General features: G+C 42.7%; 2 protein-coding genes across 2 annotated transcripts; one reads left to right on the top strand and one right to left on the bottom strand.

Moving 5' to 3' along the window:
- Positions 1-1,623: 1,623 nt before the first annotated feature.
- Positions 1,624-14,326, top strand: ARF4 (ARF GTPase 4). The gene is made up of 6 exons (XM_075183269.1): positions 1,624-1,841; positions 7,494-7,574; positions 9,295-9,404; positions 11,148-11,219; positions 11,790-11,915; positions 13,216-14,326. The coding sequence occupies exons 1-6, from the start codon at positions 1,775-1,777 to the stop codon at positions 13,300-13,302; spliced, it is 543 nt and encodes a 180-aa protein (XP_075039370.1). The 5' UTR covers positions 1,624-1,774; the 3' UTR covers positions 13,303-14,326.
- Positions 14,327-18,882: 4,556 nt separating this feature from the next.
- PDE12 (phosphodiesterase 12) lies at positions 18,883-25,219 on the bottom strand. Its single transcript, XM_075183268.1, has 3 exons — positions 23,948-25,219; positions 21,485-21,563; positions 18,883-19,405 (listed from the first exon to the last, which is right to left on the bottom strand). The coding sequence occupies exons 1-3, from the start codon at positions 25,202-25,204 to the stop codon at positions 18,963-18,965; spliced, it is 1,779 nt and encodes a 592-aa protein (XP_075039369.1). The 5' UTR covers positions 25,205-25,219; the 3' UTR covers positions 18,883-18,962.
- Between the last annotated feature and the right edge of the window lie 2,334 nt (positions 25,220-27,553).

The raw sequence follows: 27,553 nt of genomic DNA, 5'->3' as shown, positions 1-27,553 counted from the left end.
TGTTATCTCAAATGCGCCCTCTTGCTGCAGTAAGAGGGGCTTACAGGAGCTGCCACCACTGGACTCCTTGCCGGCATCCAGAACCGGGTTTCTTCTGGGTAACTGACGCTGCTAGCGTATCTCGTTGTTAGTGTACCTGGGCAGGTACTCCTGACCTCTCCCTATAGATCAGGGTTGCTGTGGATGGATCCCCCCCTGGCCTATCACACTAGCCAGGGCTGCATGGGTAGCAGGCAGAGCGGTGGTACTGGAAAAGCTTGGGTCCAACCCTCAGACAGCCGGAGAACAGATTAGTTTTAGGGTCTAATCTGCAGGTCACAGGAATACAGCAATATTGAAAATGTTTCCAAGCAGGTCTTTGAAGCAACACACTGGTTAGTGGTACCAGTGATCAGGTCAAATGTTGAAATCAGAAGAACACGTTTCAAATACAAGCTAGTGCCTTTTATACATTTCATACACGGGCTATTTTTACCATCAGGATGTACCCTATTTAAACATGGATTTACATGCATTAAAGCTAACAAAATTTGCTCTTATCTATGAAATTCACTCTGGACAAAAGGCCACACAGTAACGACCCCCTGGTGGGCCTTTGGTCAGAGCAGGCATGACACTTCATCACAAAACTTCATTAGCCATTCCTGCTATCAGACTCCCTTCCACATATGCCTAATTGGAGGTTTCCACTAGCAACCTTACAAATCCCAAACAATGACACTTCCATACAAAATACGTCCCAATACACACAAGACCTCCATCCACAAAGGCCTATTGCAGTGTTGGCTAACCTGTGACACTCCAGGTGTTGAGAAACTACAAGTCCCAGCATACCCTTTAAACAATAAGCTGCTATATATTGGCAAAGCATGCTGGGACTTGTAGTTTCACAACACCTGGAGTGTCACAGGTTAGCCAACACTGGCCTATTGTATTAGATATATGCATCAGAAATAAGGCATATCCTTTAGTAAGGTGAAAACAGTTTCTACCCTGGTTTCAGAAATAACAATTTCCTATCTCAGAATATATACAATACAAAAAAATAAGTGCATATGCAATTATATAAATATGCACCCTGCGCTACTTCCTTTAAATAAATTCATTCCAGAAGTTATCAGTGATCCAGTCACTAATATAGGAACACATCAGACTGGAGGTAAGCGCACTATGGACCATTATGACCTGTGGTTCAGCAACAGCTGATGAGCCATAGATTGCCATAACCTGGAATCAAATAACCTCTTATATGCATCTTATAACACCAGAGGTCTAATATAAAACGTGACAATAATAATAGTAATAAATAATAATAATAATGATAATTCTGAGTGCCTTCCTGAATCTATTGCGCATGCTCAGATTACACTAGAGTGAACGGTGCAGGCTTTAGTACGCATGCGCAGTGGCATAGAAGCACCTCTGTCGGGTTGGTTTTGGTCCTGTTGGAAGGGGCAGGGTCATATTGTAACGCCACGCCCCCTCTGTATCCCTTAATATCATCTCCATAGAGATGGGGCGTCATACGTCTCATTGTAATTGCGCCCTTCTCTCTCAACCCTGCGAAGCCACGCCCACCCGGTGACTCGTGCGTCATGTGGTCCAGGCCGCGCCCCTCCCCTCCCCCACTTCCGGTGCAGCTCGGGATGTGGCGCTCATGACGTCATTTGGACCGCGTTGGAAGCGCTGCCGGGGCTGTGCGTGACGTGGCAGACAGACGAGTATCCGCCGGGCACACAGCAGAGCAGCACTTCGGCCACTACCGACCCCGAACATGGGCCTCACCATCTCCTCGCTCTTCTCCCGGCTCTTCGGCAAGAAGCAGATGCGGATCCTGATGGGTGAGTCGGTCTGACCTGTCGTGACATAGACCCGGTCACACGGCTCCAGGGAGCACAGACCGGGTTATAGGGACAACCAAGAGCATGATGTCCGGGAGAGAAGGGAGACAGGAGCACTGACATAATTATCCGGGCATCAGTGAGCGCACGGATCCCGGAAGAGGTGACCCTGGAGTCAGTTATGGGTATAGGGGCACATACATGTATACAGGGGCACTCTGATCCAACAAGAGGTGACCCTGGAGCCAGTTATGGGTACAGGGGCACATACATGGGTATAGGGGCACATACATGGCTATATACATGGGTATAGGGGCACATACATGGGTATAGGGGCATACAGGGGCACATACATGGGTATAGGGGCATACAGGAGCACATACATGGGTATAGGGGCATACAGGGACGCACTGATCCAACAAGAGGTGACCCTGTAGCCACAGTTATGGGTATAGAGGCATATAGGATCACGCAGATCCGGGAAAAGGGGGCCCAGGAACGAAGGCATAGGTAGAGCGGCATCCAGGGTCACACAGATCCTGGATAAGGGGACCCAGGGGCACAGATATAGTATAGGTGCATCCAGTAGCACACAGACTAGTGACATATGGGGTCCCAGGATAAGACATTGGTATAGTGGCATCCATGGTCACAAATCTGAGCAGAGTGACCTAGTGCTAGATGATGGTGACACAGAGATGACAGGAGTAGACCCAGGAGCACATCAGGTTGCTATTGCAAGGTGACATTTTTTAAATAGACAAACGAGTTAAATCTAACCAAAACCAATGAAAGACTGGTCTAAAGATGAGCTATACACCTGCACATCGTCATCATCTATTTATATAGCGCCACTAATTCTGCAGCACTGTACAGAGAACTCGCTCACATCAGTCCCTGCCCAATCAGGGCTAACAGTCTAAATTCCCTAACATAGAGACACACACTAGGGTCAATTTGTTAGCAGCCAATTAACCTAACGGTATGTTTTTGGCGTGTGGGAGGAAACCAGAGCACCCGGAGGAAACCCATGCAAACATGGGGAAAACATAACAGATAAGGCCATGCACATAGATCCAAATTAACTTACATTGAGGGGGGGGGGGGGTGCAGTGTTTCTGTCATCCTCCTCAAGTTACTGTTTAATATCATTTATATAGAGCTATCTTATTAAAAAGCACTGCAAAACAGAATGTGTGTGTGAGACAGAACAATACCTATCATATAAGGGTATAGGGAACCCTGCCTCTCCTTTCATCAAGAAAAGTAGTTTTGCTAGTTGTCACATTTAAAAACCGGCAAGTACTTCTTTGAGGTAGCCAAGTTTGACTGGAATCTATTCCAACCTGGCAACCCAAGAATACAGAGACAAATAGTCTTGGGGTGGAAATTGTAGCCAGGAGACTATTTTTTGCACTCTATTATATATGTAGAATTGTTATTTATGTCTAGAAATGGGCAGGTTGTCATTGTCCAATAAGGAGGACAGATATTTATACTGCATATGTTTACATATTTAGCACTGCAAAATGAGGATATTGCTTGATTTTGGGGGCAGTGTTTGTGCTCAGTCAGTTTAGGTGTTGACATACTACAATCTGTACAAATCATGTAATCAGTGTGTTCATGTAGCCCCACTTAATATAGGCTGAATTGCATCTTTGTGTGTGTTTTATTATTTTCTGCACACACATGATCTGTGGATTTCAATTAGAGGTCACTCAGATTTTCTGATCCAAATGTTGCCATCAGATCTCACACCCAGTGTTACATCCACATCTCTTCCACACCAAGTAGCAGGTCCCAGCCCATCTCTGCCCCTTTGTTGTTCAGGAATGTGACACATCAGACATCCAGCGTGCTAGCCAGTGCGAACGGGATTCTGTCTCCACGTTTTATGTACTTCCTGATTCTATGACCATTCAGAGAACATTATGCAATATGCTTATCTTCCTGTTCCGGATCTCCTTTGTGATGTGGAAGGGGAGGATAGATGTGTTTTTAAGATCTATTTTTTTGCTCCTCTACAATAATGATGGAATTGGGTTTACACAACCTATATGTTGAGTGATTTTTATTAAATGTAACATATTGCATTTTTTTCTAGCAAGATTGGAATTCACTTGTACTGTTTGCCCCCCAGAATCACACACTTCTTTCATACAGTCTCAAAGGTAGTGTAATGGAGGACCACAGATGTATTGATTTAGTTATATTTTGTTTAGTTTATTCAGTCTTAGTGTGATTTCCTAGTTTGGGTAGGACTACTCTTTACTGGCTAATGCAGATTTTTATTTAGAAAGCTTAGTCTTGCTGTCTGGTACAGTCAATCTACATGTATACAGGATTGCAACTTTGACCCTTTTCTCCATAGCCTAGAAATTCCTAGTGCCCATTCCAGTTTTTAGAATTACATGTGACTTAATGCTCGTATCACCTTTTATGTTCCACTTTATTATAAAATTGATATGAGTTGCAGAAAATGTTATTTTTTTTGCTTGAAACGATTGATTTATAGTAAACTTCCATACCGTGACACATAACTAATACTGTAATGTCGTCTGATGGATATTGAGTGATTTTTGACTTAAGTAAAATTATTTTTTCTATTTGACAAGGAAACTTGTGATTAATTCCAAAATTAAGTTAATATCTAAGCTAAATATGCTCCCTGGTACCTCCACTGATACTGAGCAGTTGCAAACAGCACTGGGTACTTTGTAGCAGGTGCATGGCATAGATGGCACCTGATTGGCCAGGGGCTATGGTCACATCACCTGCTCTGTTTAAACTACCTGGAAGGTGGTGCAGTGTAAATCCGCTAGCACTTTTATTTTGTTCCTGCTGTCTATGTGGCTGTACTGGAGGTTCTTTCCTGGGGTAGCTCCACAAAAAAACTGTTACTCAACTAGGGATCTCTAAAAGGGGGCAGCAGAGATTTGAAGTAGCGGGTCTGTACCTCCAGCTATAATTTGTGTAAATCCATTTAGCTATGAATGAATACATTGTTCCCTTGAGCCAAAATCAAACTTGTATTCCTAAAACAATCGGTAAACTTCACTGGCGTCGCTAGTTCCTAGCGAATTGATAGGCTGTAATTTCATGACTATTCCTTTTGGCCAAAATTGCTGCCATAAACACAAAGATGACAGCTGACACTTTAGTGATGTTAATTAGGAGATAAACTTCTTTGTTAAACTTTCTGTTCATGGGACGCCTTGCTCGGATTTCTTGTTTTTAACCATTAACTCACGATGGTATGCTTCCAGAGTTTTAATACACACGTCTGTGTATAGATTGTGTTTTTACCGTAGGCATCTGTTCTACCTAATGCTAGAAGTAATTGTATCTTTGTAGGGAATGCATTGAAGCATAACATATGTCACACGATTAAAAAGGCTCTCTGGGTAATCCCTAACTCGGATGGCAACAAAATAATGTAGAGATCTGTCAAACCTAGGAAAGGGCAAGATATTCTATGGCGTCAGGGAAGGTTTGTGTGTTTGTGTGTGTGTGTGTGTGTGTGTGTGTCCCTTGACATCAATAGAAATTACTTTTTAAAGTTAGCTGCTAGCAGTAAGCTTTTCAGTGTGTTGGCTGCCTGGTGCCTGGGAATTCTTTATCAGCAAGCCATGTATATGCAATATTGTAAGTTTATGGACTTGCTTACCATGCAGTTGTGGGTGCGTGTGTGATCTACAAACCTTTCCTTCGACATAGACATCAGTATTCCATGTTTGTCGGTTTTGTAAATGACTATAGGGACGTCAAACTAGACGGTTTACACCAATGTTTCATGAACTCTGATACCATTAGTAAATAGGAATAATAGCTGTCGGACTATTAAGAGTTATCTGGTCCTGTGTTCTATATTTGTATATATGCTGTTTGTTTTTTTTTCTTGCAAATAATATTGTATTTAAGGAAGTAGTTTAATCTTAGAGAGCACACTTCCTGTCATGTGACCTTCCGTGTCTGAGCGCAGTCTGAAACGGGCACTAAAGCTGGTTTTCCTATGTCAGAGTACAGGAGAGGGCGCTGTGATGGTCTGTCCCCTTGTATGTTGCAGACTTTGCCTGCAGTTCAGTATATTCAGTTTGCACAAACTGCCCAGTTTTTCTACCAGGTTAATGTCTTTGGTATTTGAGGAATGTGAAGGGCTGTTCATAATGATGCAGGCTGTGTTTTTAGATTTTTTATTTTTATACCTTTGCTGAATAACAATCCACAGTATTGACCTATGTTGTCCCCTGTATGTACAGTGTAACGAATGTTAGTTGAATACTATGGCCTGGACAGTACTGTAGTGTTAAACTAAAATATTGCTGCCAGATAGACCATTGAATGCAATAGATTAATAATAAAATACTATTAAGCTCTTTGGAATAACCTATTTCAATACAGCTAATGCATCTTTTTGTTTTAATAAAATGCGGTGACCTGTCTAATTCAGTGCAGGGTTTTATATAGTGTACGTCATTATTGATTAGATGGTTTGTGACTAAGGAATTGCTTTTTTGCCTGCAGTGTTTGCTTGTAAACACTGAACTTGAAGCTCGATCTTTTGGTGGCGTACTCATTTACTTTCCTTAGCTGGGCTCATATGCAGCTCATTACTCTAAAACCTGTGTAATAAAAATAAATAAATGCTGAGCCAGTAGTCTAATCTGTATCCAAGCTGTCAATGATCTTCTATTCAATGTATGGTTGTTTTTTTTTTTTATTTATTTTATCCAGCACACAGGTCTATAATGTAATGTTTGGCACTGGATGTGGTAAAATATTAGTTTCTGTTGAGTGATGATGTGAAACCAAAGACGACTGACATTTACATTGTCATCACCATTAATTTGTTATCTGTTTAAACAATAGGTGTTTAAAGCAGCTATCCCACATAGAATTTTGTTTCTTTATTTTTAAATAGCCTGTTAAGTACCTTTTATTAAGCATGTATCTGATCCATTTTTATGAGCTGTCCTCCTACAAATCATTCTCTTTTTCAAAATTTCTCTTCGGGACGCAAAATATGGCTACAATCACGTGCACACACGCTCTCAGTATGTCATGTGAAGGCAGAGGGGAGTGATTTTACAGTTCACACACAGCTCATAAGGGCATTCCAAAGGCTCTCTGCTCCCCATGTGTTGTAACTGTGGTTGTCATGGTAATCGCATGACACTGTGCAGAATTGTAAATCCTTAATAGCAGCCTGAAGAAGCAAACCAAGGAAAATGGTAAATACCAAGATACTTCTTAAAGCCTGTTGCAGTGGTTTAAGGTAAACAAATCTAATGGGATTCCTGCTTTAATCAACTCTGTTTGACCCTCCTCACACATCTGGATGTTTTCTGTATTTCTTTACTGACCCGATCTGTCGGGGTTCCACCTGCGGGTGGCGCCAGAGGAGGCAGGACAGAACAAGAAATCAAGTTCTTCCTCTCCATATATAGCCATGTGCATCCCTCAGGGTTCAGTATTTGCTTTAGCAGTGTTTGCATAAGATATACAACCTCAGGTCTTAGCCAAGAGCTCCACCCAATACGTTCAATTTAGTTTGAGGTGGAGTTCACTACGTTAACAGTTAATGTTTAGTATTGAGGACTCTGTACTAAGCTTTATTTATGCCATGTTGTAATGTCTCTTTCTCTTCAGTTGGCCTTGATGCTGCCGGAAAAACCACAATTCTGTACAAGCTGAAGTTAGGAGAGATTGTCACAACCATCCCAACAATTGGTGAGTAACTGACAGACACAGAGGATGTCTGAAGTGACTCGGACAAGTACTGAATTGTATGTGAGAAGTGTCTTGGAGCTTGTTCAGACAAGTGGTTTTATACATTCTGCATGCACCACGTTCCAAATGCACCGTGATAAGAACAAACCCCTCTAATAATTATTTCAGTATACGCTGCTGATGCAGGCAGGTGCTGGGGCAACTCATCCAATTGCTTGTATGATTTTTGTAAGCTGTTTTCTTGCATTGCATTTATAAAGGGGCCTGTAACATCTGCAAGAACAAGCTCTAATGTAGGGTTACGTAACAGAGTTAGAAACCAAAATATGAGGACCCATTGCATTATGGCTAGGTGTTTGCAAACACTATTGTATACTAGCAAATTAATAAACAATTTATATATTTTTCTTCTTTCCTATATTTAGATTCTTTGTTTAGTTAAAAGTTAAGTCAGTTATAAGAGTATGATTGCCAGTGAAGCTTTATTAAACAAACAACCTTTCCAAAATTAACAAGGTGGATTGCAAATCTCTCCCCACCTCCTTCACCCTGTTAAAATTACAGATGGTATCCAGTAAAACGACCACATGATCATAAGTGTGTGTTATTATGTACTAAGCTTATAATGGAATTTCGTCTCTTTTGTAGATGCGTATAGTGTTTTGCTTAATTGTATAATATGTTTAATATTATATTATGTGTATAACACCCACCAAGATGCAGGGCCGGATTAACCATAGGACTAACTGGGCTACAGCCCACGGGCCTGTGGCATCCAGGGGGCCCTTGAAAGTGCTCAGCGCGATCAGTGCTGCTGAGCACTTTCACTGCTGTCCTTCTCCGGCGCGCTGTAGTCTCCTTACTGAGGAGATCTTGTGAGTCTCACTCTCATGAGATCTCCTCAATAAAGGGCGTACAGCGCGCCGGAGAAGGAGGTAAGTGCCGGGGGGGAGGCGCTGGCAGCTCGGATCACGGGGGGGGGGGGTGTTGGGAGCGAGCAGCTCGGATCACTGGGGGGGGGGCCTCACGGGGGAATGGAGGCCCCCTCAGCCCAGGGGCCTCCATTCCCTTAATCCGGCCCTGCCAAGATGTCTGTTTTGTTGATTGCACATGTGGTGTTTCTTTTATCAAGTCCTGTGAGTGTTACCATCTCATCTTTAGTTTGTTTTTTCTTTGTTTTCTGGTATATTGCTGAAGTTTTGTCTAGTGACTGCCCAGGCTTTCAAAAGCAAAATGACCATATATTAAATTACAGCGGATGTTTGTAGTTTTGTGTCAGTTCCTTGAAGTGTGGAGCGACTGCATTATGTGCAATGAGCACAAAATGTTTTTTTTCTTACTGATGCACTAGTCAGTGGTTCAAGGACAATAGAGGCCGATGACAGGTTGGATACTGGTTTAGGGAGAGAGGCTTTTGTATTTAAAATGTTTTGGTTGGCAGTTTAACAGTAACTCCCACTACCAGGGTGACTATTTCAGTTCTCTCCAAATCTTGATGAGGGTCAGATATACATACAGCTTCTAACGTTAATGTAGAAAAAACTAAATATGAATAGTTTTTTTTGTAATACTTTATCTTCCTTTCAGCTTGGCAGATCTGGGTAATCTTTAGTGATCACTTTCTTCTCACTGTGATTACAGTATTTACTAAGCACGACGCAGTATCATTCTTACTATGCCAATGATTAATAATCTTTTTTTTTTTACTTTTTTTGTTAAGGTTTCAATGTGGAAACTGTAGAATACAAAAATATCTGTTTCACTGTCTGGGATGTTGGCGGCCAGGATAAAATCAGACCCCTCTGGAGGCATTATTTCCAGAATACACAGGTATAATATTTCCTACATAGAATCTTGTGTTGTATATGTAGTGACTCTTTGTTTAGGGCAATCATTGGGGATGGTACAAACACAGTTTTACAATTTCTACAAAGAAATCCCATTTTTGGGGGTTTGGGAAAAAAAAATTGGATGAGCCCACTGCCCTTTCATTACCTCCACTCCCCTATGGAATGCAATAACGAGCAGAGATGGCGTTATCTGATGTTTGGCTAATTTCATTTATACTGGACAATCAACACAATCACAAAACTTAAACAACGTCTTCCACCAATTATATAATATATACAGTTTCTTTTAAAATGGATGTCACCACAGCATTAGTAGTTAAAGTATATATTAGTAGTTAAATGTAGATCAATGCCCACAATCGTCATTACTTATAAATCTCTGTAGAAGTAAGCCTATAAATATGTAGGTATTGTGTGTAATCATATTTGACAATTTATTACGAATGTACATCCATAAATTTGAAAAACATGAGAGGCTTAATAGTCTAAGAAGCAGAAATGTGTTCACTCCAAAACACCTACGTTTCCCAAGTGGTAGAGGGAGAGGCGCAGTGGACTAGTTATTTTCATAAACCGGATATGGATAATGGGGCATTTAAGAATTGGTGACCATAACTTGGTCATTTTTGATTTGTATTTTTTTTTTATTAAAAATGTATGTTTGGGGTGCTAAGGAACCCATGAATTTAGGGCAGTTTTGATCAGCTTAGAAATGCATTAAAGAGTACTGAAAATATGCAAATTTGACTATTATTATTATTATTATCATTTATTTGTAAGGCGCCACAAGGTTTCCGCAGCGCTGCACATAGTACAAACAGTAGACTATACAGGGTATAACAGTACAGAACAATAAACAAAAGTACCAATACTTCAGAACCTGTAACAGAGATCCTTGAAATTGATCAATTTTTTTGTTCCCACTTACACGGTTAAGGCGATGTGCCGAGAACACGGCACGCTGTGTTATCAGTGGTTTGGAGTTTAATGTGTTACATTTAACACCTATCAAAAGTGAAGGAGCAGTACACTGGCCTAGTGGTTAGCACTTCTGTCTACAGCACTGGGGTTATGAGTTCCTTTCCCGACCATGGCCTTATCTGTGTGGAGTTTGTATGTTCTCCCAGTGTTTGTATGGGTTTCCTCCCATGCTCCAAAAATATACTGGTAGATTAATTGGCTGCTATCAAAATTGACCCTAGTCTGTGCATGTGTGTTAGGGAATTTAGATTGTAAACTCCAATGGGGCAGGGACTGATGTGAATGAGTTCTGTGTGGCGCTGTATAAATAACTGATGATGATGATGAGTATGTGCTATCTCCATATTCCCTCGACTGCTCTTTACCTGTGGTAAATGCAGAGAGGGTGGATACACAAGAGGCAGCCATGTTGTGGGCTGAGTAAGTGGAATCCTGCCCATCAGGTAACTTCTTGCCTCAGTGATTGGTTCTTAACAGCTGCAGCCTTGTGTTTGATCTGTTCAGCCTACAAAATGACTGCCTTCAGTATGAGCACGGGACAGGCACTGTAAGCCATCGTTCTGGTTATCCTGGTTCAGAGCTCGGATAGCAATTTTCAGATTTCTGACTAAACAGTGATTGTTGAAGTACCCAGCTCTTATCCAGGTCACCTCACAGTCATACTGTAGTGTGTTATTCTGAAATATATTGTTCCAGTTGACTATGAAGAGACCGCATCCATTATGTTTTGTTCTTCTTCTAGGGACTCATTTTTGTTGTAGATAGTAATGACAGAGAGAGAATCCAGGAGGCAGCAGAGGAGTTACAGAAAATGGTAAGTACAAGAAGACTAGACACATTACATCAAATGTGCTATGCAAGTTTAATGAAGAAATTCATATATTGTAATTTGTCTGTGTGAAAAGTTGATATGACTCAAAGTTGAGACTTAACATTGAATAGCAGACATAGAAAGTGGGTGAAACAAACGTTCATTAGTGGAAGGTTTCGATTTGCTCATTTTTGTTCCAGGTGGAATTAATGGTTCTAATGTGCACAGAATATGCTGAAACACCTCCAGATTTATATCCCATATAATGGGTCTTGGCTTCACTATATTCAAACCACCCTTAAACAATCTAAGCTCAAACGCATCAATTTCTAACGAACGGATTAGAGAACAAGTAATATCACTAGCATGTAGTTATCCTGAATCTCACAGATGCTTCTAGAAAAATGTGGGAGACTTAGGATGATCTTTTAGATCTTGAATATAGAAAGCTGATAAAAGTATAAAGCATAACAGATCTCTGTAAAACATTCCTATGCTTGTCTTGTAGGGAGGGGTAAGTTATTGGAATGGTTTACATTTTGGAATATTAATGATGTTGTGTGGTGGTTTTAGCTCCAGGAAGATGAGCTGAGGGATGCCGTGTTGTTGGTGTTTGCAAACAAACAGGATTTGCCCAACGCTATGGCCATCAGCGAGATGACCGACAAGCTGACACTTCAGAGTCTCCGCAACAGAACTGTGAGTATTGCTGTTCCAGTGGCTTTTGTATAATTATGGTTCTTTAGGGGGAAACCAGTTCAGAGCAATGTGCTGCACAGTGCCTCCGGAACGGTCCCTGAAGGTACTCCCCGGTGATGTGTATATGTCCATCTTTCCTCGCATCCCATCGAGGTGCGCAGAGGTCCTTTACCGTTATACGCGGTAATTCAATTGATTTTCCCATTTTGTGTACAATGATGGACTACTTTAGTTGGGGTCTGTTGGTGGAACGCCTGCACGCAAATCTTCTGCAGCCACTCATACTTCCATATTACTAATAATTCATCACTTAATACATTGCCTGGAAAACATCAGGTCAAACGCTATATTTTACCGTAATCGTGGCCAATCATAGAAGCAGTATTTCACGAATGGTTTGCTCCTGAAGTCTGGCGGGACCAATCTGTCAAATTGACAATACTAGTTTTGAGTTAACCATTGCTAAGCAATTGTTTGTTTTTCGCTTCTCAAAGTGTCCTAATGATGAAGCTTTAATCTTAGTTTATTGGGCATGGTATCATCATCATCCTCATTAATATATATAGCGCCAACATATTCCGTAGCCCTTTACAATTGGGGGCAAACACAGTAAACTAATAAACAAACTGGGTAAAACAGACAGAGGTGAGAAGGCCCTGCTCTCAAGCTTACAATCTATGGGGTATTCATGGTATACAGCGTGCCGTGTACTCAGCACACTGCCTTAACCGTTTTAAGTGGGAATGAAAAATTACCTGGGGTCTTAGACAAACATAACAAGGTGTCTACACAATCCACACAGATGCACAATGCTAGTTTATTACATAGTTGATAGAACAGCCAGCATAGAAATGGTTTGCAAGATAGCGGCTCCTCTGTCTGCAGTGAAGCTGAAGGAAGCAGGATCTCTGCTGTTCAACCAACTATGTAATGGACAGCCTTCTATTTGTAGGAGCACCTTTTGTGCATCAGTGTGTATTCTGTGAATTCTCTACTTTTCCATTTGTGGTTTCATTGCAGAATTACTGTGCATTGTCCAGTCGGCACCTGTGTAATCCTTTCCTGTAAATTTTGACTTTGCTGCCATTGAAGTTTTTGACTACACTGGGAACAGGCTAGGAGTTGTAATTTTAATCCAGCAAAGACTGCTTCACGTAGGGACCCTGAGGAACAGTCTATTAAAATATTAGTATTAACTGCTTTGCTGCTGGCTAAAATATCTCTTGTATAATTAGCGTTCTATCCTTTTTTGTAATTGCTAGTGACTTTATTGCTTTTGATCTTTTTCCACCCCTTCTAGTGGTACGTGCAAGCAACATGCGCAACTCAGGGGACTGGTCTGTATGAAGGATTGGACTGGCTATCTAACGAGCTCTCCAAGCGTTAACGAGGACTGGCGTTCAGCAGAGGACACAATGACTAGAAGTGGTCTTGGCTCGTAACATCCAAACTAGTTCTAAAATGGTGTAAAGAAATGGAACTGGCAGCAAATTCTCTAAAAAGTTTCCAGATTGTTTTTGTTGCTGGTTATTTACCAAGTTTTCATATTGCTTTCAGAGCAATGTGGCTAGACTTAATGCAGACAATAATAAATTCTCCCTTATGTGAAAAGTGTTTTCTGGTTTTACTTACCCCCTATATGCCTGGACATAATTATTGTGGAGCTATAGAGTTGAATGCTATTTTTTTTTTTTATTTTTTTTTTTCTTGTAGCCCTTTCCCACAAAACACTTTAAAAGCGTACTTTCCAAGTCAGATGCAGCTCTCCTCTGTGAAGTCGGGCTGCTTTACATATTGCACACTTTGCAGAAGCTTGCTTAGCTGATGTTTGCAAGAGTCCTTGAATTGCTAGTTTGACTCCCGTGTGTCATTCCTTAGACATTCTGCTGAATTAAAACGTAGCATTCCATATCTATTTATTTCTCATCCATGCCAAAAGTTTGTTTCTTTATAAATTTTGCCTGTGCCAGCGTAGAACACAAAACACTATTTAAATTGCCTACACCAATATTTTTGTTTTCTTAACCATGTCAATAAGCCGGACTAATGTCTCCTTTGTAATGAGTGTTGGTTGAAGGGTATTATGACCTTCGCTGGAGCGAGTATATAAGAACACCTTTGCTGGGAGAGTACAATGCATCTCACGGCGACTTCCAGCGAAGGGCCCCAAGCTTGTTTTACATCTCAGCAGATTGTCTCACTTTAGGATATTTTTATGTTGCTCTCAGCTTGACTGTTTTTTGCCCATTGTATCATAGTTCTGCTGATGTTTTATTGTTTATTGGTGAACATATCTTCATAATGCAAGATTTTTTTTTTTTGTTTCTTTTTGAAATTCCTCAATCTGAACAATTGATGTTTTCTTCATACCCCACTAAGAATTATTCCTAATAAAATAACAAAAAAAGGTTCCTTCTTGTTTTGTTTGTATTATTGCTCGTCTCTCAATGCATTATTTCATTAAATAGCCACTGGGAGTCATTATGCTGTACACCATGTGCGGTGTTCTCCCTGGAAAATTTTGCCAGCCGTGTGGCATTAAGTAGCCGTGTGGGGGCAGTTGTAATACTTTGCAATAATATTGAAAACTGCTGGAGGTTATTGCCCACACCTGGTGGTCAGTGGTCTAACACACTGCTGGCTGTAGTGCTCACATAGTGCCTGCTCTAATAGGAGAAACAATGGTTTATAATAGGAGTCTCTTGGGCTCCAAAAGTCAGGTGGCAAATAAAAACAGCTGGGGGTGCACATGGGAATAGGTCAGTGTTTGCTAACCTTGTGAAACTACAAGTCCCAGCATGCTTTGCCAATATATAGCGGCTTATTGCTGGAAGGGTATGCTGGGACTTGTAGTTTCACCACACCTGGAGTGTCACAGGTTAGCCAACACTGGAATAGGTGCTGGGGAGAACACTGCATGTGTGCCCTGAAATAGGTTTGATCCAGGGTCAACTAGAATTATTGGACTTAAATAGTTTTTTTAAAAAAAAAAAACACATCTTTTTAGAGTACAGGTAAGCATTGGTGGTTATATTTCGGACATGAATTTGTTGACACCAAAATGCTAACCAGGTAACTGTTGACAGATTTATTCTGTCCATGTGTTTAAAATGTCAGCATTGTGGCTGGCCTGCTGTGACCTGTAGTGCACCAACACAAAAATGTAAATAAACCACACACCTCTATGTAAACATTTACTTAAAATAAATAAAATACACCTATCCTTGTCGTACATTCCAACATCCAGGTTACCCATCTGTAACGGATCCAATCTTGTAAGCTGTAAGCAAATAAACGTAATCCGAGGGTCTGCGGTTGTCAAAGAAAAAAAAAAACGCTTTAAAATTATTCAAAGCATGTTTAAAAAATAAAATAAATAAAAACCTTCTATTGCCACTTTTTAAATCCAAATAATTTGACGGAACATGCTTAGTAAAAAACAAAAACCCCTCACACACGAGGAATACAGCACCTACAGTCAGGAGCTGTCGCCACTAGGTCTGTTTATACCCTGGGACTTCCTCGCTGTCGGGGGGCGGCTATAAGTATAGGTCAGTGTTGGCGAACCTGTGACACTCTAGGTGTTGTGAAACTACAAGTCCCAGCATACACTTCCAGCAATAAGCTATGTATTGACAAAGCATGCTGGGGTTTGTAGTTTCACAACACTTGGGAGTGTCACGGGTTCGACAACACTGGTATAGGTGCTAAAAATACCCATTTTTACCTGGTCAGACAGGCATTAAAGCTGAAATACTTGGTGATTTTTGTTGCTGCTTTCTGTAGGAACAGTATCCAACTGATTTCCTCTTAGATTATGTTCAGATAAATTGTAAACTAGATTTTTAATATTTCTATTACTGTGATTTTTTTTTTTTTTTGTATTCTGCAAATACAATTCCACATGATTGATACGCTAGATAAAAGCACTGGGACTAGGAGCACATATGTACTTGGGTATATAAATTGCTGAGGTTTAGGTAGCGGAGGGTTTTCTACATGGAACACACACCAGTTTGCGACAACATTAAAACCGCTGACAAATGAAGCGGACAAGATTGATTCTCGTTACAATGGCTCATATAAAGGGGTGGAATATATTGGGCAGCAAGTGAAGAGTCAGTTGATGTGTTGGAAGCAGGAAAAATTGGCATTCATAAGGATCTGAGCAACTTGGACAAGGACCAAATTGTGATGTCTAGACAGCAGGTCTTGTGGGGTGGGGTGTTCCCAGTATTCACCACCATCAGTTATTTATATAGCGCCACTAATTCTGCAGCGCTGTACAGAGAACTCATTCACATCAGTCCCAGCCCCATTGGAGCTAAATTCCCTAACATACAGAGAGAGAGAGACTAGGGTCAATTTAGATAGCAGCCAATTAACCTACCAGTATGTTTTTGGAGTGTGGGAGAACATACAAACTCCTCAGATTGGGCCATGGTCAGGAATTGAGCTCATGACCCCAGTGCTGTGAGGTAGAAGTGCTAACCACTAGGCCACTGTGCTGCCAGTAGTTAGTACCTATTAAAAGCGGTCCAAGGAAGGGTGAACTGGTGACAGGGTATTGCCAACCAAATCGCATTCATGCGTATAGGGAGCGAATGCTAGCCTGTCTGGTTGAAGTGCACAGAAGAGCTAATGTAGTGCAAATTGCTGAAACAGTTAATGCTGTCTATGATAGAAAGGTGTCAGAACACAGTGCATCGCAGCTCGCTGTGTAGCCACAGACCGCTCACAGTGCCTATTCTGATCCATGTCCACTGCCAAAAGCGCCTACAATGAGCACGTCGGCAATGGAATGAGGTGGCCTGCTCTGATGAATCACGTTTTCTTTTACATCATGTGGACGACTGGGTGTGTGTGCTTTGTTTACCAGGGAAGAGATGGCACCAGGATGCACTATGGGAAGAAGGCAAGCGAGCGGAGGCAGTGTGATGCTCTGGTCAATGTTTTGCTGGGGAACCTTGGGTCCTGCCATGCATTTGGATGTTATTTTGACATCTACCACTTACCTAAACATTGCAGACCAAGTACACCCCTTCATGGTAAGTGTTCCCTGATGGCAGTGGCCTCTTTCAGCTACAAAAATTGTTCAGTAATATGGCAAAGAGGTCAAATTGATGACTTTGCCTTCAAATTCTCCAGATCTCAATCTGATCAAACATCTTTGGGATGTGCTGGAAAAACAAGTCTGAGCCATGGAGGCCTCACCTCGCAACTTACAGTATCTGCTGCTGATGTCTTTGTACCAGATCCTTCAGGACATCTTCAGAGGTCTTGTGGAGGCCATGACTTGACTGTTTTGATGGCACAAGGGGACCTACACAATATTAGGCAGGTGGTTTTAATGTGGCTGATCAGTGTACTCAGAATGAGCTTAACACATTTGTGGGATAGATTGGGGATCGCTGCTGGCCACTTTTTTTTTTTTTCCCATTTATGATCCTGTAAAAAGTCTAGGGATTAAGGTGATGTAAACAATATTTTCACTACCAACATAGAGTTGTTTTGCTGAGTATAGTTAGACTGCCTAGGATGATCCTACTGCCAGGGTCACTGAATGGATTTTACCATGGATTGGTTGTCTATGAATTTAGAGGGTCTGTACAAGTGTTTGGAGCCCTTATCGGAGGAGGAAACATTCTCTCCCCTTGCTCTGGAAATTAGTGTCCCCCTACTATAGCTGCTATACTCCTCTATAGCCACAAAAAATATGGGCAATGATTCTCTTGTTATATTTCAGACTACCTCTAGCCATTAAAATAAGGCAGATGATGAACAAGGGCTGCGCTCTATTCTCAAAGTGCCAGAGTATTGGGTATCCCCTCCCTGATAAGCTTCCAACAGTTGATACAACTATGCGCTAGTCAGATGAAACACGTTTGGGACGCCCCCTTTACCGACACACAGGAAACAACCAATTTGCGTTCCACTGTGGAACGCACGCTGCCGCCTCAATCCTTCCACTCATCCTTCCGATGATCGGTTTGCCAGTGATCGGGACCTGTATTCAAACCTTTCAGCTCCACCCTGCCCTCTACAGCGGGAGTCAGAACCAAGTATATGTGAGTCACAATCGGGACCCACAACCCAGCCTATTACATCTATCAGTCCATCCATATTTACTATTGACTTTTAGTGGTAACCCTGGACTACTGGACTTTTTTCATCAATTGGACAGATGTTGGGCTGTACTGAGGCTCTATGGTTATCTCCTATTTGCGTGGGACTTTTTAATCAGTATCATTGCCTGTTGAATATTTGCAATTTTATTCCAATTTGATCCTTGGTCCTTGCTATTGTTTTACCGTGTCAATCGCTACATTGTTTACCATACGTTCTATGTAATTTATGTTTATATAATCCTGCCAAGTGAATAAATACTATTTAGGAATACTTACACTACGACTATGATCATATAGGTCAATTACAAATCAATTCCCATATCTTTCACTTTATGTAAGACCCATTGCAAGCAATCGAGCACATAGTTGTATCAACTGTTAAAATAAGGTAACCTAGAATGCAGAGATGGAAACGTGAAATAACCATTTTATATGGAGCAATCCTTTAAGCCTTGTAACGCATACCTGCCATGTAGTGTTCTGTCCTTTCTGCCTATGGCTGGAGCACGGAGATTAGATGCTGGAGAGCATAATTAACTGTTATGCTGCCCTGATAAATGAATTAAAAGCACCTAGTAAAGATACAAGCAATAGGATAACATAATAAGGCAATGAGTGTTGCCTGCTAGATGCATTTTTATAAGTGTGGGTCAGATTTAGACATTGATCAGATCAGTGATGATACCTTCGTATCTGTTCTCCGCTCCATAAGACAGCGGCTGTCAGATCTTAAATGTACACAGGTCAACTCGTACCTGTACCCATATGAGTCTTACATTTCATTTTAAGTGTGTAAACCTGTGTATGCAAAAAATGCAGTCGTATAGACAGAAGACACGTGATGCTTAAGATATTTTATGGTAATGGAAGTTAGTACCTGCAGCATAAAAATTACATTTCATCTATTTACATCGTGTTCCTACTTCCATTTTAAGTCACATACGAGTGCTATATGGTCAGAAGGGTGCGAGACGCTAGGTAAGGCCTGATGACTTGTGACTTCTTCATGACTTGGCAGAGGAATTATTTGTTCCACTTCTAAATTCTCAGAGTCAATAAATATATAATCTAGACAGCCGTGGAACCCCCCTACATAGTTGGTGTAAGCGGGCTCCCCACAGGCGCTCTTCAATTTAAGAGGGTGGATGAGAGACATGTTGCAGCGTTCCTCCTCCCCGTTAGACATCCAGTCTTCGTGGTCCTCAGAGATGGTCCCATCTTGTACGAAACTGTACATACCAGTGGAGGGGGTGCTGTTAAAGTCTCCACAGAATATGATGGGAATGCTAGGGTAAAGTTCATAAGCCACGTGTCTGACATGAGTTAGAGCCACGGCTATTTGAATTAAACGAATGTTTCCACCTGGAATTATAGAAAATCAAAGGTCACGATTAAAAAATAAAAAGTGGCTTGCCCTAAAATTTATACATTTAAGTAAAGGTTGTTTCTGTACAAAAATATTTAGGAAAAAAAAAATAAAAAAGGTACGAACCCTGAATAGTATTAACAAGACATTTCTCAGATATAAAAGCGAAATTTACGTTCAGTTCTCCGCAGCAGCTATTTCCTGGGTGCTCCACCCGGCTCCCCGAAAACATTGTTTCTCCTATTATAACAGGCACTATGAGCACTACAGCCAGCTGTGTGTGTTAGACCACTGACCACCAGTCCTGGCAGGTGTGAGCAATAACCGCCAGCATTTTTCATTATTAAGTATTACACTGTCCCCACTCGACTTTTTCTTATTGCCACCTGGCTGGCAAAATTTTCTGGGGAGAACATTGACGTCCATATTGTCAATTTGATGCACAATTAATGCACAGATACGGGAGCACAGTAGAAGTCTCGCAACTCTTTAATAAGATGTCTGAGAACTTATCTGTGATAGATATGTTTTTGAAAGCATGCCAAGACTACCCGTACGACGCAGGGAGCCAATCACACTTGAGGATGACTGAAGACAATTGTTTGCACTGCGTTGCCTATTTATAGAATTCATTTTAAGAGTACTTAAAAAAACAATAAGCACTTAAAAGAGAACCAGCCTGCAAACTAGAAACCTATGATAGACATATTACAAGAAAATATTCATATTTTCAATTTGGTCATTATTTAATATCAAATGGGGGGGGGGGGAGGGTAAAGCAGACTTTACTATAAAGTCCCATCCTTGGCACACACTCCATAGCTGTCTTAAGAAATCCAACTAGTGTCAGATTTGATAAATCTACACCAGCAACTGCCTTGTCAGAATTGTAAAGACACCTCTATGCCACAAAGTTTGATCTCTAGCTTGGTTTCATTTGTGAATTTAGTTACTGACCAAATTGAAAAATGGATCTGTTGGCTATAAAAATATTGGCTTTTCAATTTCATTAATAGCTCCCGTTTCATTTTAATTAAAACTACAACGTCAAAGATACATGCTGCATTTCACAATGTCGTCCACTCACTTCTGATACAAATGTCTACGTCTTAATAACACTGTCCAATCCTGTTTCTCACCTTGCCTATCGAACCAATCCTTTAGTATTCGTTTCTCTAGATTCCCCTCCTCTCTGTTTCTCCTATCAGTTGTAGAACCACAAGACTCAGTCCTAATCCCTCTGCTTGTTGGCCCGTGTTATTCAATGTCTGACAGCCATTACATCATTACATGTCCTCTCACTACCTCAAACTCAATCTTTTAAAAACTGAGTTATTATTCTTTCCACCGGCCAACAGAAGCTACACACCCAATATCTCTGTTTCTTTTGAAGACACAAAAATAAATGATAATCTACCATACTGACTATATCAATTCCCTTCTTAATGGTTTTCCCCTAACTCAACTTTCAGCCCTATAATACATTTTGAACGGAGCGGCTAGACTAATGTTTCATGTCAAACGTTTTTCTACTGCTGTTCCGTGTGTCCCCCTTACATTGGTTACAGCATTCCATAACATACAAAACATTAATAAAACTGCACCAATATACATCTTCACTTGTCTCAAAATATCTCCCCAGGATTTGCGACATTCATCCTTACACAGACTTTTTTCTCCTGGCTGCACCCACTCTGTGGTATCCCCTTCCTCGTAAAAGATGTTCCTCTAGCCTCTAAACCTTCAAGTATTCCCCGAAAATACCCCTCTTCAACAAGCTTCCCGAACTAAATTTTAACCTACCTAAAATATTCTATCCAATTACCATCTCGTTCTATACTCAAACACCCTACTGACCCCCAAATCAACGTGTATCATACAGACCCACTAAGTACTTTCCCCACTGCAATAAATAATGGCAGATCTCATCTTGCTCTGTGAAGGGCTTCATTTAAAAGTTGCCTTTCCCATTCTCAGACAGCAGGATGGGGGGCAACAAGAAAGAAGACATAGAAGATTACTGAAAGAAGTGCTGCCCAGTGAGACAATAGGAAAAATCTGCGAGAGTAACTTACCTTTTGGGTGGAAGTAAAGATGGGTGTTTGCGACACATATTTTTCTAGATGGATCAGTTACAGACTGAAGAACAGATACCTAGGCATAAAGTAAATATTTTAAATGATAATTCCTATAAATAAATATTTTAAAGTATAATATTTAGGACAAATAAGTGGTTAGTCACTGCACACTGACACTTTGTTAGTAAATATTATCTATCACAACACAACTCTTAAGCAGCCGATTCTAGAAGGTCTAGTTGCTAAGATAGTGTGGTGTCAAACTATATACATTGCTGCAATCGTAATGAAACAAAACACTGTAATTTAACATGGCGGGACTGTTCTGAGAGCCAGGGCGAAGTTCCCCCCACCTCTACAAACTCTCTCTACTACTTACCGGCAGCCTAACACTGCTGGATAATAGAGTGCTATGTGCTTCCACGTGTCGGGGATCCCACTGAAAATGACAGGTAATGTCATCCAGAAATGGTGTTACCTTGATGCCAAAAGCAAAGCTCTTTGCAGCTTAATAAATTGGATAACTTTGTAGTCCCCATATTACTATATGAGGTCTGCGTTAAGCATAGAAATTTATAACATCCTTTGCATTGAACCCGCATTGAATTATGGGATGGCCATTTTCTAGAGAAATTGCTGTTTATTAAATTTTTATGGCTGATCGGACTTTAGTAAATAGACCCCTAGATTCAAATCATCCCCAATCATCTCATCCTGCACATTGGGGGTCTAATGACTGTGGCTGTTCTGAGAGGCAAAGGACAAGCTCTAATGTTAAGTGATAGGTGTGATGAAGACTCATTTTACCATAGGAAACGATTACAGTCCACATTATGGGGCTGATCAATAGTTTGGTGGATATCCAGCTACTGGGTGCACACTTTCCACAGTGTGATTATAGTCTGATGTGCAATAGCTGATGAATTACCGTATTTCCCCATGTATAAGACGCACCTTTTCCCCCAAAATTTTGGGTATAAAACCTGGGTGCGTCTTATACAGGGGTAGCGGGGAAGCAGGGGGGGGCAGTGTTCAGTGACAGCGGGGCGGATCGAGGGGGAGCCGGCCAGTGCTACAGTGGCAGCGGGGATCACGGAGGAAGGTGCCAGGCACAGTGCAGCGGAGATCACGGAGGAAGGTGCCAGGCACAGTACAGCAGAGATCACGGAGGAAGGTGCCAGGCACAGTACAGCGGAGATCACGGAGGAAGGTGCCAGGCACAGTGCAGCGGGGATCACGGAGGAAGGGGACAGAGGTACAGTGGTAGCGGGTGGGGGGGGGGGGGCGCGATTGCATTTTTGACAGCTACCGTAATATATATTTTTTTCAAATTTAGGGGCCAAAATGAAGGTGCGTCTTATACATGGGTGCGCCTTATACTTGGGGAAATACGGTAAGTAACATATAACAAATACCGGGACGTACTAAAAGGAATGACAGCTTCAGTCTGCTAAAAGGAATGCCAATAGACTTCTACGATAGAAAATTGTAATTTTATGTATATTTTAAAAAATCATTCCAAATTAATCGTCTGTCATTCCACGTTATGAGACTTGTGTGGTGGGGTACAGGTGTGGGGGAGCGCATATGCAAAGGGATCAGTGTGTGGGGATAGGGGATGTGGGAGAAATAGGGGTGTTTTTTTGGGAGAAATGCAAGTTTTTACTGATATTTCTGCATTGACTTGGCGTATAAAACAGCCGTCATTCCACAGTAATCGGGCGTCATTCCACATTATGAGACTTGTGTAGTGGGGTGCAGGTGTGGAGGAGCGCATATGCAAAGGGATTAGTGTGTGGGATTAGGGGATGTGGGAGAAATATGGGTGTTTTTTTGGGAGAAATGCAAGTTTTTACTGATATTTCTGCATTGACATGACATATAAAACAGCCGTCATTCCACAGTAATCGTCCTTCATTCCACATGACCAAGTACCTTAGCAATAAGTGTGTGGAAGATATATTTAAGAAGTATAAGATTTTCTAAAATATACATAAAAATTCAATTTGCTATCATAGCAGTCTATTGGCATTCCTTTTAGCAGACTGAAGTTGTCATTCCTTTCAGTACGTCCCACAAATACCTTTAATCCATTTAATACAGCTCATTACAGTATTAGCAGAACATAATGTCACTATAGAAATGGTCATGTTGGTGTATCAGATTGTCAAGCACTGAGCTGTCACTCATACAGGAGCAGAGACATGACTGACAGCTGTCTGATGTGCAATAAGTAATGAATTAAGTAACATATAACAAACACCTTTAATCCATTTAATACAGCTCATTACAGTAGTAGCAGAACATAATGTCACTACAGTAATGGTCATGTTGGTATATCAGATTGTCAAGCACTGAGCTGTCACTCAGAGGAGCAGAGACATGACTGACAGCCATCTGATGTGACACTACAAGTCCCAGCACGTCCTGTCAGGACGTGTAGTTACCCAGTGACATTACCTGCAGGGCGGAGGATCTCTGCAGCATCTTCTCCTTGGCCCCCGGGTACGGGGAGAGCAGCTCCAGCAGCGGCCGGTGCAGCGGGTCCTCGGTCAGGGCCTCCCCCAGCAGGATGTCGTGCCGGCCGCACAGCCGGTAGCGGCTGCGGCGGTAGAAGGTGGCCAGGCCCTCGTGCTGCTTGTCCTTCAGGCGGAAGAGCCCGTCCAGGCCGAAGGCCTCCAGCGCCGGGGCCAGGCTGTCGCTGAACACGGCCCGGTCCACCTCCTGCAGGCACAGCAGGTCGGCGCGGTACCCGCTGAGCTCCTTGCGGATCAGGCAGTGCCGGTACTCCATCTCCAGGGCGTAGGGCGCGCAGTACGGGAAGAGCACAGTGCGGGCGTGCTCGGTCTGCGCGTAGACATCGGCCAGCAGGTTGTAGGACACGGCCCGGGTCACCGGCTCCTCCGCCGGCCGCTGGGTGTACAAGTGCCGCTGGTCGAAGGTACAGGCCCCGGGTCCGGCCTCCACCGGGCCCTCCACCTGCAGCTCTCGGCTCTCCCCGAACCTCTCCCCGTCCCCGGGCGTGCAGCGCAGCTTCAGCCGCAGGCCGATGTCTCCGACGGACGGGATGTAGACGCGCTCATGCCCGGCCTCCACCCACTCCTGCTCGGCCTGGCTGTCAGGCGAGTCCCCGGACTGTGCTCGGGCCTGCTTGTACCACACGAAGGGGGAGCGCTCCGGGTCGGCGAACTCCAGCGTGAGCCGGGGGCAGAGGGGGAAGCCGGCCATGATGTGCCGGGGCAGGTCCAGGGACTGGCAGCTTGGGGGGTTCCTCTCCACCCGGTAGATGAGGTTACCCACCAGCAGCTCGGCGCCGTCCTGCCAGGCCTCGGCGTTGGGCGCCGCCTCGGAGACCGGCTGCCCGCGGTAGAAGAGCAACACCGGCGGCCCCGGGGTGGGGGGCTCCTTCCTCTTCTTGCTCTTGGTGGCGCTGGCGGAGATCCGGGCCAGGGCCTTGCCCAGGGGCTCGCTCTGCTCCCGCTGCAGCTGCCGGTGGGAGCCGGACAGGGTGAGGGAGATGGTCAGCTTGGCCTCGGAGGGGACGGCCCGCACCACCGCCTTCTCCATGCTGCCCGCCAGGCCTAGCAGCGCCCTGCACACCAGCCGGGATGAGCCGCTCATTGCACCGCCCTCTGCTGGCACCTCAGGCGGGCGACTGTTACCAAGGTCTCCGCCCTGGGGCACCACCGAGCACGCGTCAGTGGGGTGTTCGTACATGAGGGGGGTGATAAGTGTAGAAGGAGCCTCATATGACTTCTGGCTGTAAATCTGCCAGCCCAGGGTCACTTACTCCATGTTAGTACATGGTGGATTTGTATTTATCCTCCTAGGTATCATTTGCAGCATTGATAACTATGAGGGCGAGAGGTCTTAGTCATTTACACTTGTTGGCCCCATAGCAACATTTTGTAGTTGCCCCTTTGTTGTACCCAAGGGTAAAAAAAAAGAAGGACATATACAGTTGGGGCAATGACAGGGAAGACCCCCCCCCACCCCTTGCCACTATGGTATTTGTATAGTCCTAAGAGCCGGATTAAGAATAGGGCTAAAGGGGCTATGAGGGTATTCAATTAGGGTTCAGGGCGTTACCGCGGAAAGTGCGCACTATTGCCGGTAATACGGTATTGCAAGAGTGCGGATTTTCGTACGCAACCCTATGGGCTGCGAACAAAAATCCACGTTGTTGCGGTACCGTGAATTAGCTTCGCGGGCCGTTCCGGTGCGTTACCGCGGACCGGAATCGTAATTGAATATGCCCCTATGAGTCATAGGGCTAGATTTACTAAGCTGCGGGTTTGACAAAGTGGGGATGTTGCCTATAGCAACCAATCAGATTCTAGCTGTCATTTTGTAGAAGGTACTAAATAAATGAAAGCTAGAATCTGATTGGTTGCTATAGGCAACATCCCCACTTTTTCAAACCCGCAGCTTAGTAAATCTAGCCCATAGTCTCACTCTCACGAGATCTCCTCAGTAAGGAGATTACAGCGCGCCGCGGAAGCACTACAGGAAGTGTGGGTGGTGGTCATGGGTGGGAGGAACCCTAACAGTACCCTTAACCCGGGGGCATCTCTTCCCTTAATCCAGCCCTGATAGTCCTGTAGTCATCATTGCTGCTTCATCAGGAAATTTAATATTAAGGTAAAGATGTTCTATTTTTCTGGCCTTCTGCAGCAGCATTGGTGACTTTTGGGCTCCCATAATCATCCTTCCTGGCCAAGAAATGAAAGTGAAATGAAAAAATTGACAATAGCTGTTTGAAACATCTTAAAGTTCGGCATCATCGTATACGCCAAACATTATAGCAGTATTAGATATGTAATTTCCATTATCATAATAAATATTTGTAAACAACGTGTCCAAAAGTTAACAGGGTTTAAATCAGTGACACCAATTACAACATCTTAACAAGTGGCATAAGATGAGGCAGCAAAATGCATGGAAATCATTCCCTATAAATGCACTGGTTTTGCAAAAAAGAAAAACTGTATATCAGAGGCTTATACAGTGATATGAAAATGTATTTGCCCCTTCCTCATTTCTTCTACTATTGCCTATTTGTCACTCTGGATGTTTTTAGTCCTTTAGACAAAAATGATATTAGATAAATGGAACCTGAATAAACATACATTTATTAATTTCATTTGTGTAATGAACAGTTATCCAACACCAATTGGCACAGTACGAAAAAGTAATTGCCCCTTTACACTTAATAACTGGTTGCTTCCCCTCTAGCTGTAATGATTATAACCAAGCTCTTGCTGTAATTAATTCAGAAACCGTAGTAGGTTTTCAAGCATTAACTGTTCATTTCAGGTCCTGGCACAACATTTGTATTGGGTTTAGGCCTGGTATTTGATTAGACCACTTAGAAACATTAATTTTGCTTCTTTTCAGCCATTTTGATGTGGACTTATTTCTGCATTTTGGATCTTTGTCTTGCTCCATGACCCAACTACTCTTCAGCTTCTGCTCCCAGACAGATGACTGGACATTCTCCTTAAGAATTTTCAGATTTCATGTTTCTTTCACTTATTGCAAATTGTCCGGGTCATGAGGCAGCATAGCATTCCTGCACCACCATGTTTGAATTTTAAGTATGATGATCTTACTGTGGATTGCTATAGCTAGGTACACACTACAGAAATTTCAACCAACTTTTTATGCCGAGCGATTTTTACATACGATCGATGTTCCGATCGCTCGGTCCATGGACTGCATACACACTAGCCTTGTTTAGGACGATAAAGGGAAGAGCGGACGTCCCTTTAGCAACTTTTTACAGCCATGTTGTCGTGAGCAATGATTGCAATTTCGTAATCACTGTTGTGGATCGGTCGGAAGTTTATACACACTACACAGCGGGAATAAAAATATTAAACGGTACGACCAACCAAATGAGGCGACAATCGTCCATTTGGGCAGACTTTCGACCATCGTGTCACTACACATAGTGACCCGACTGTTGAACGAGCGGTCGTATGTCGGCTGATTGAGCCGATTATTGGACGAAAACCGTGTAGTGTGTACCCAGCTTATGTCTGCCATACGCCAGACTTTGGACTC

Source organism: Mixophyes fleayi, chromosome 8 (assembly GCF_038048845.1).
Source record: "Mixophyes fleayi isolate aMixFle1 chromosome 8, aMixFle1.hap1, whole genome shotgun sequence".
NCBI classification, from domain to species: domain Eukaryota; kingdom Metazoa; phylum Chordata; class Amphibia; order Anura; family Limnodynastidae; genus Mixophyes; species Mixophyes fleayi.
The sequence above is the reverse complement of the archived record's forward strand: the minus strand, read 5'-3'. Positions and strand labels throughout refer to the sequence as shown.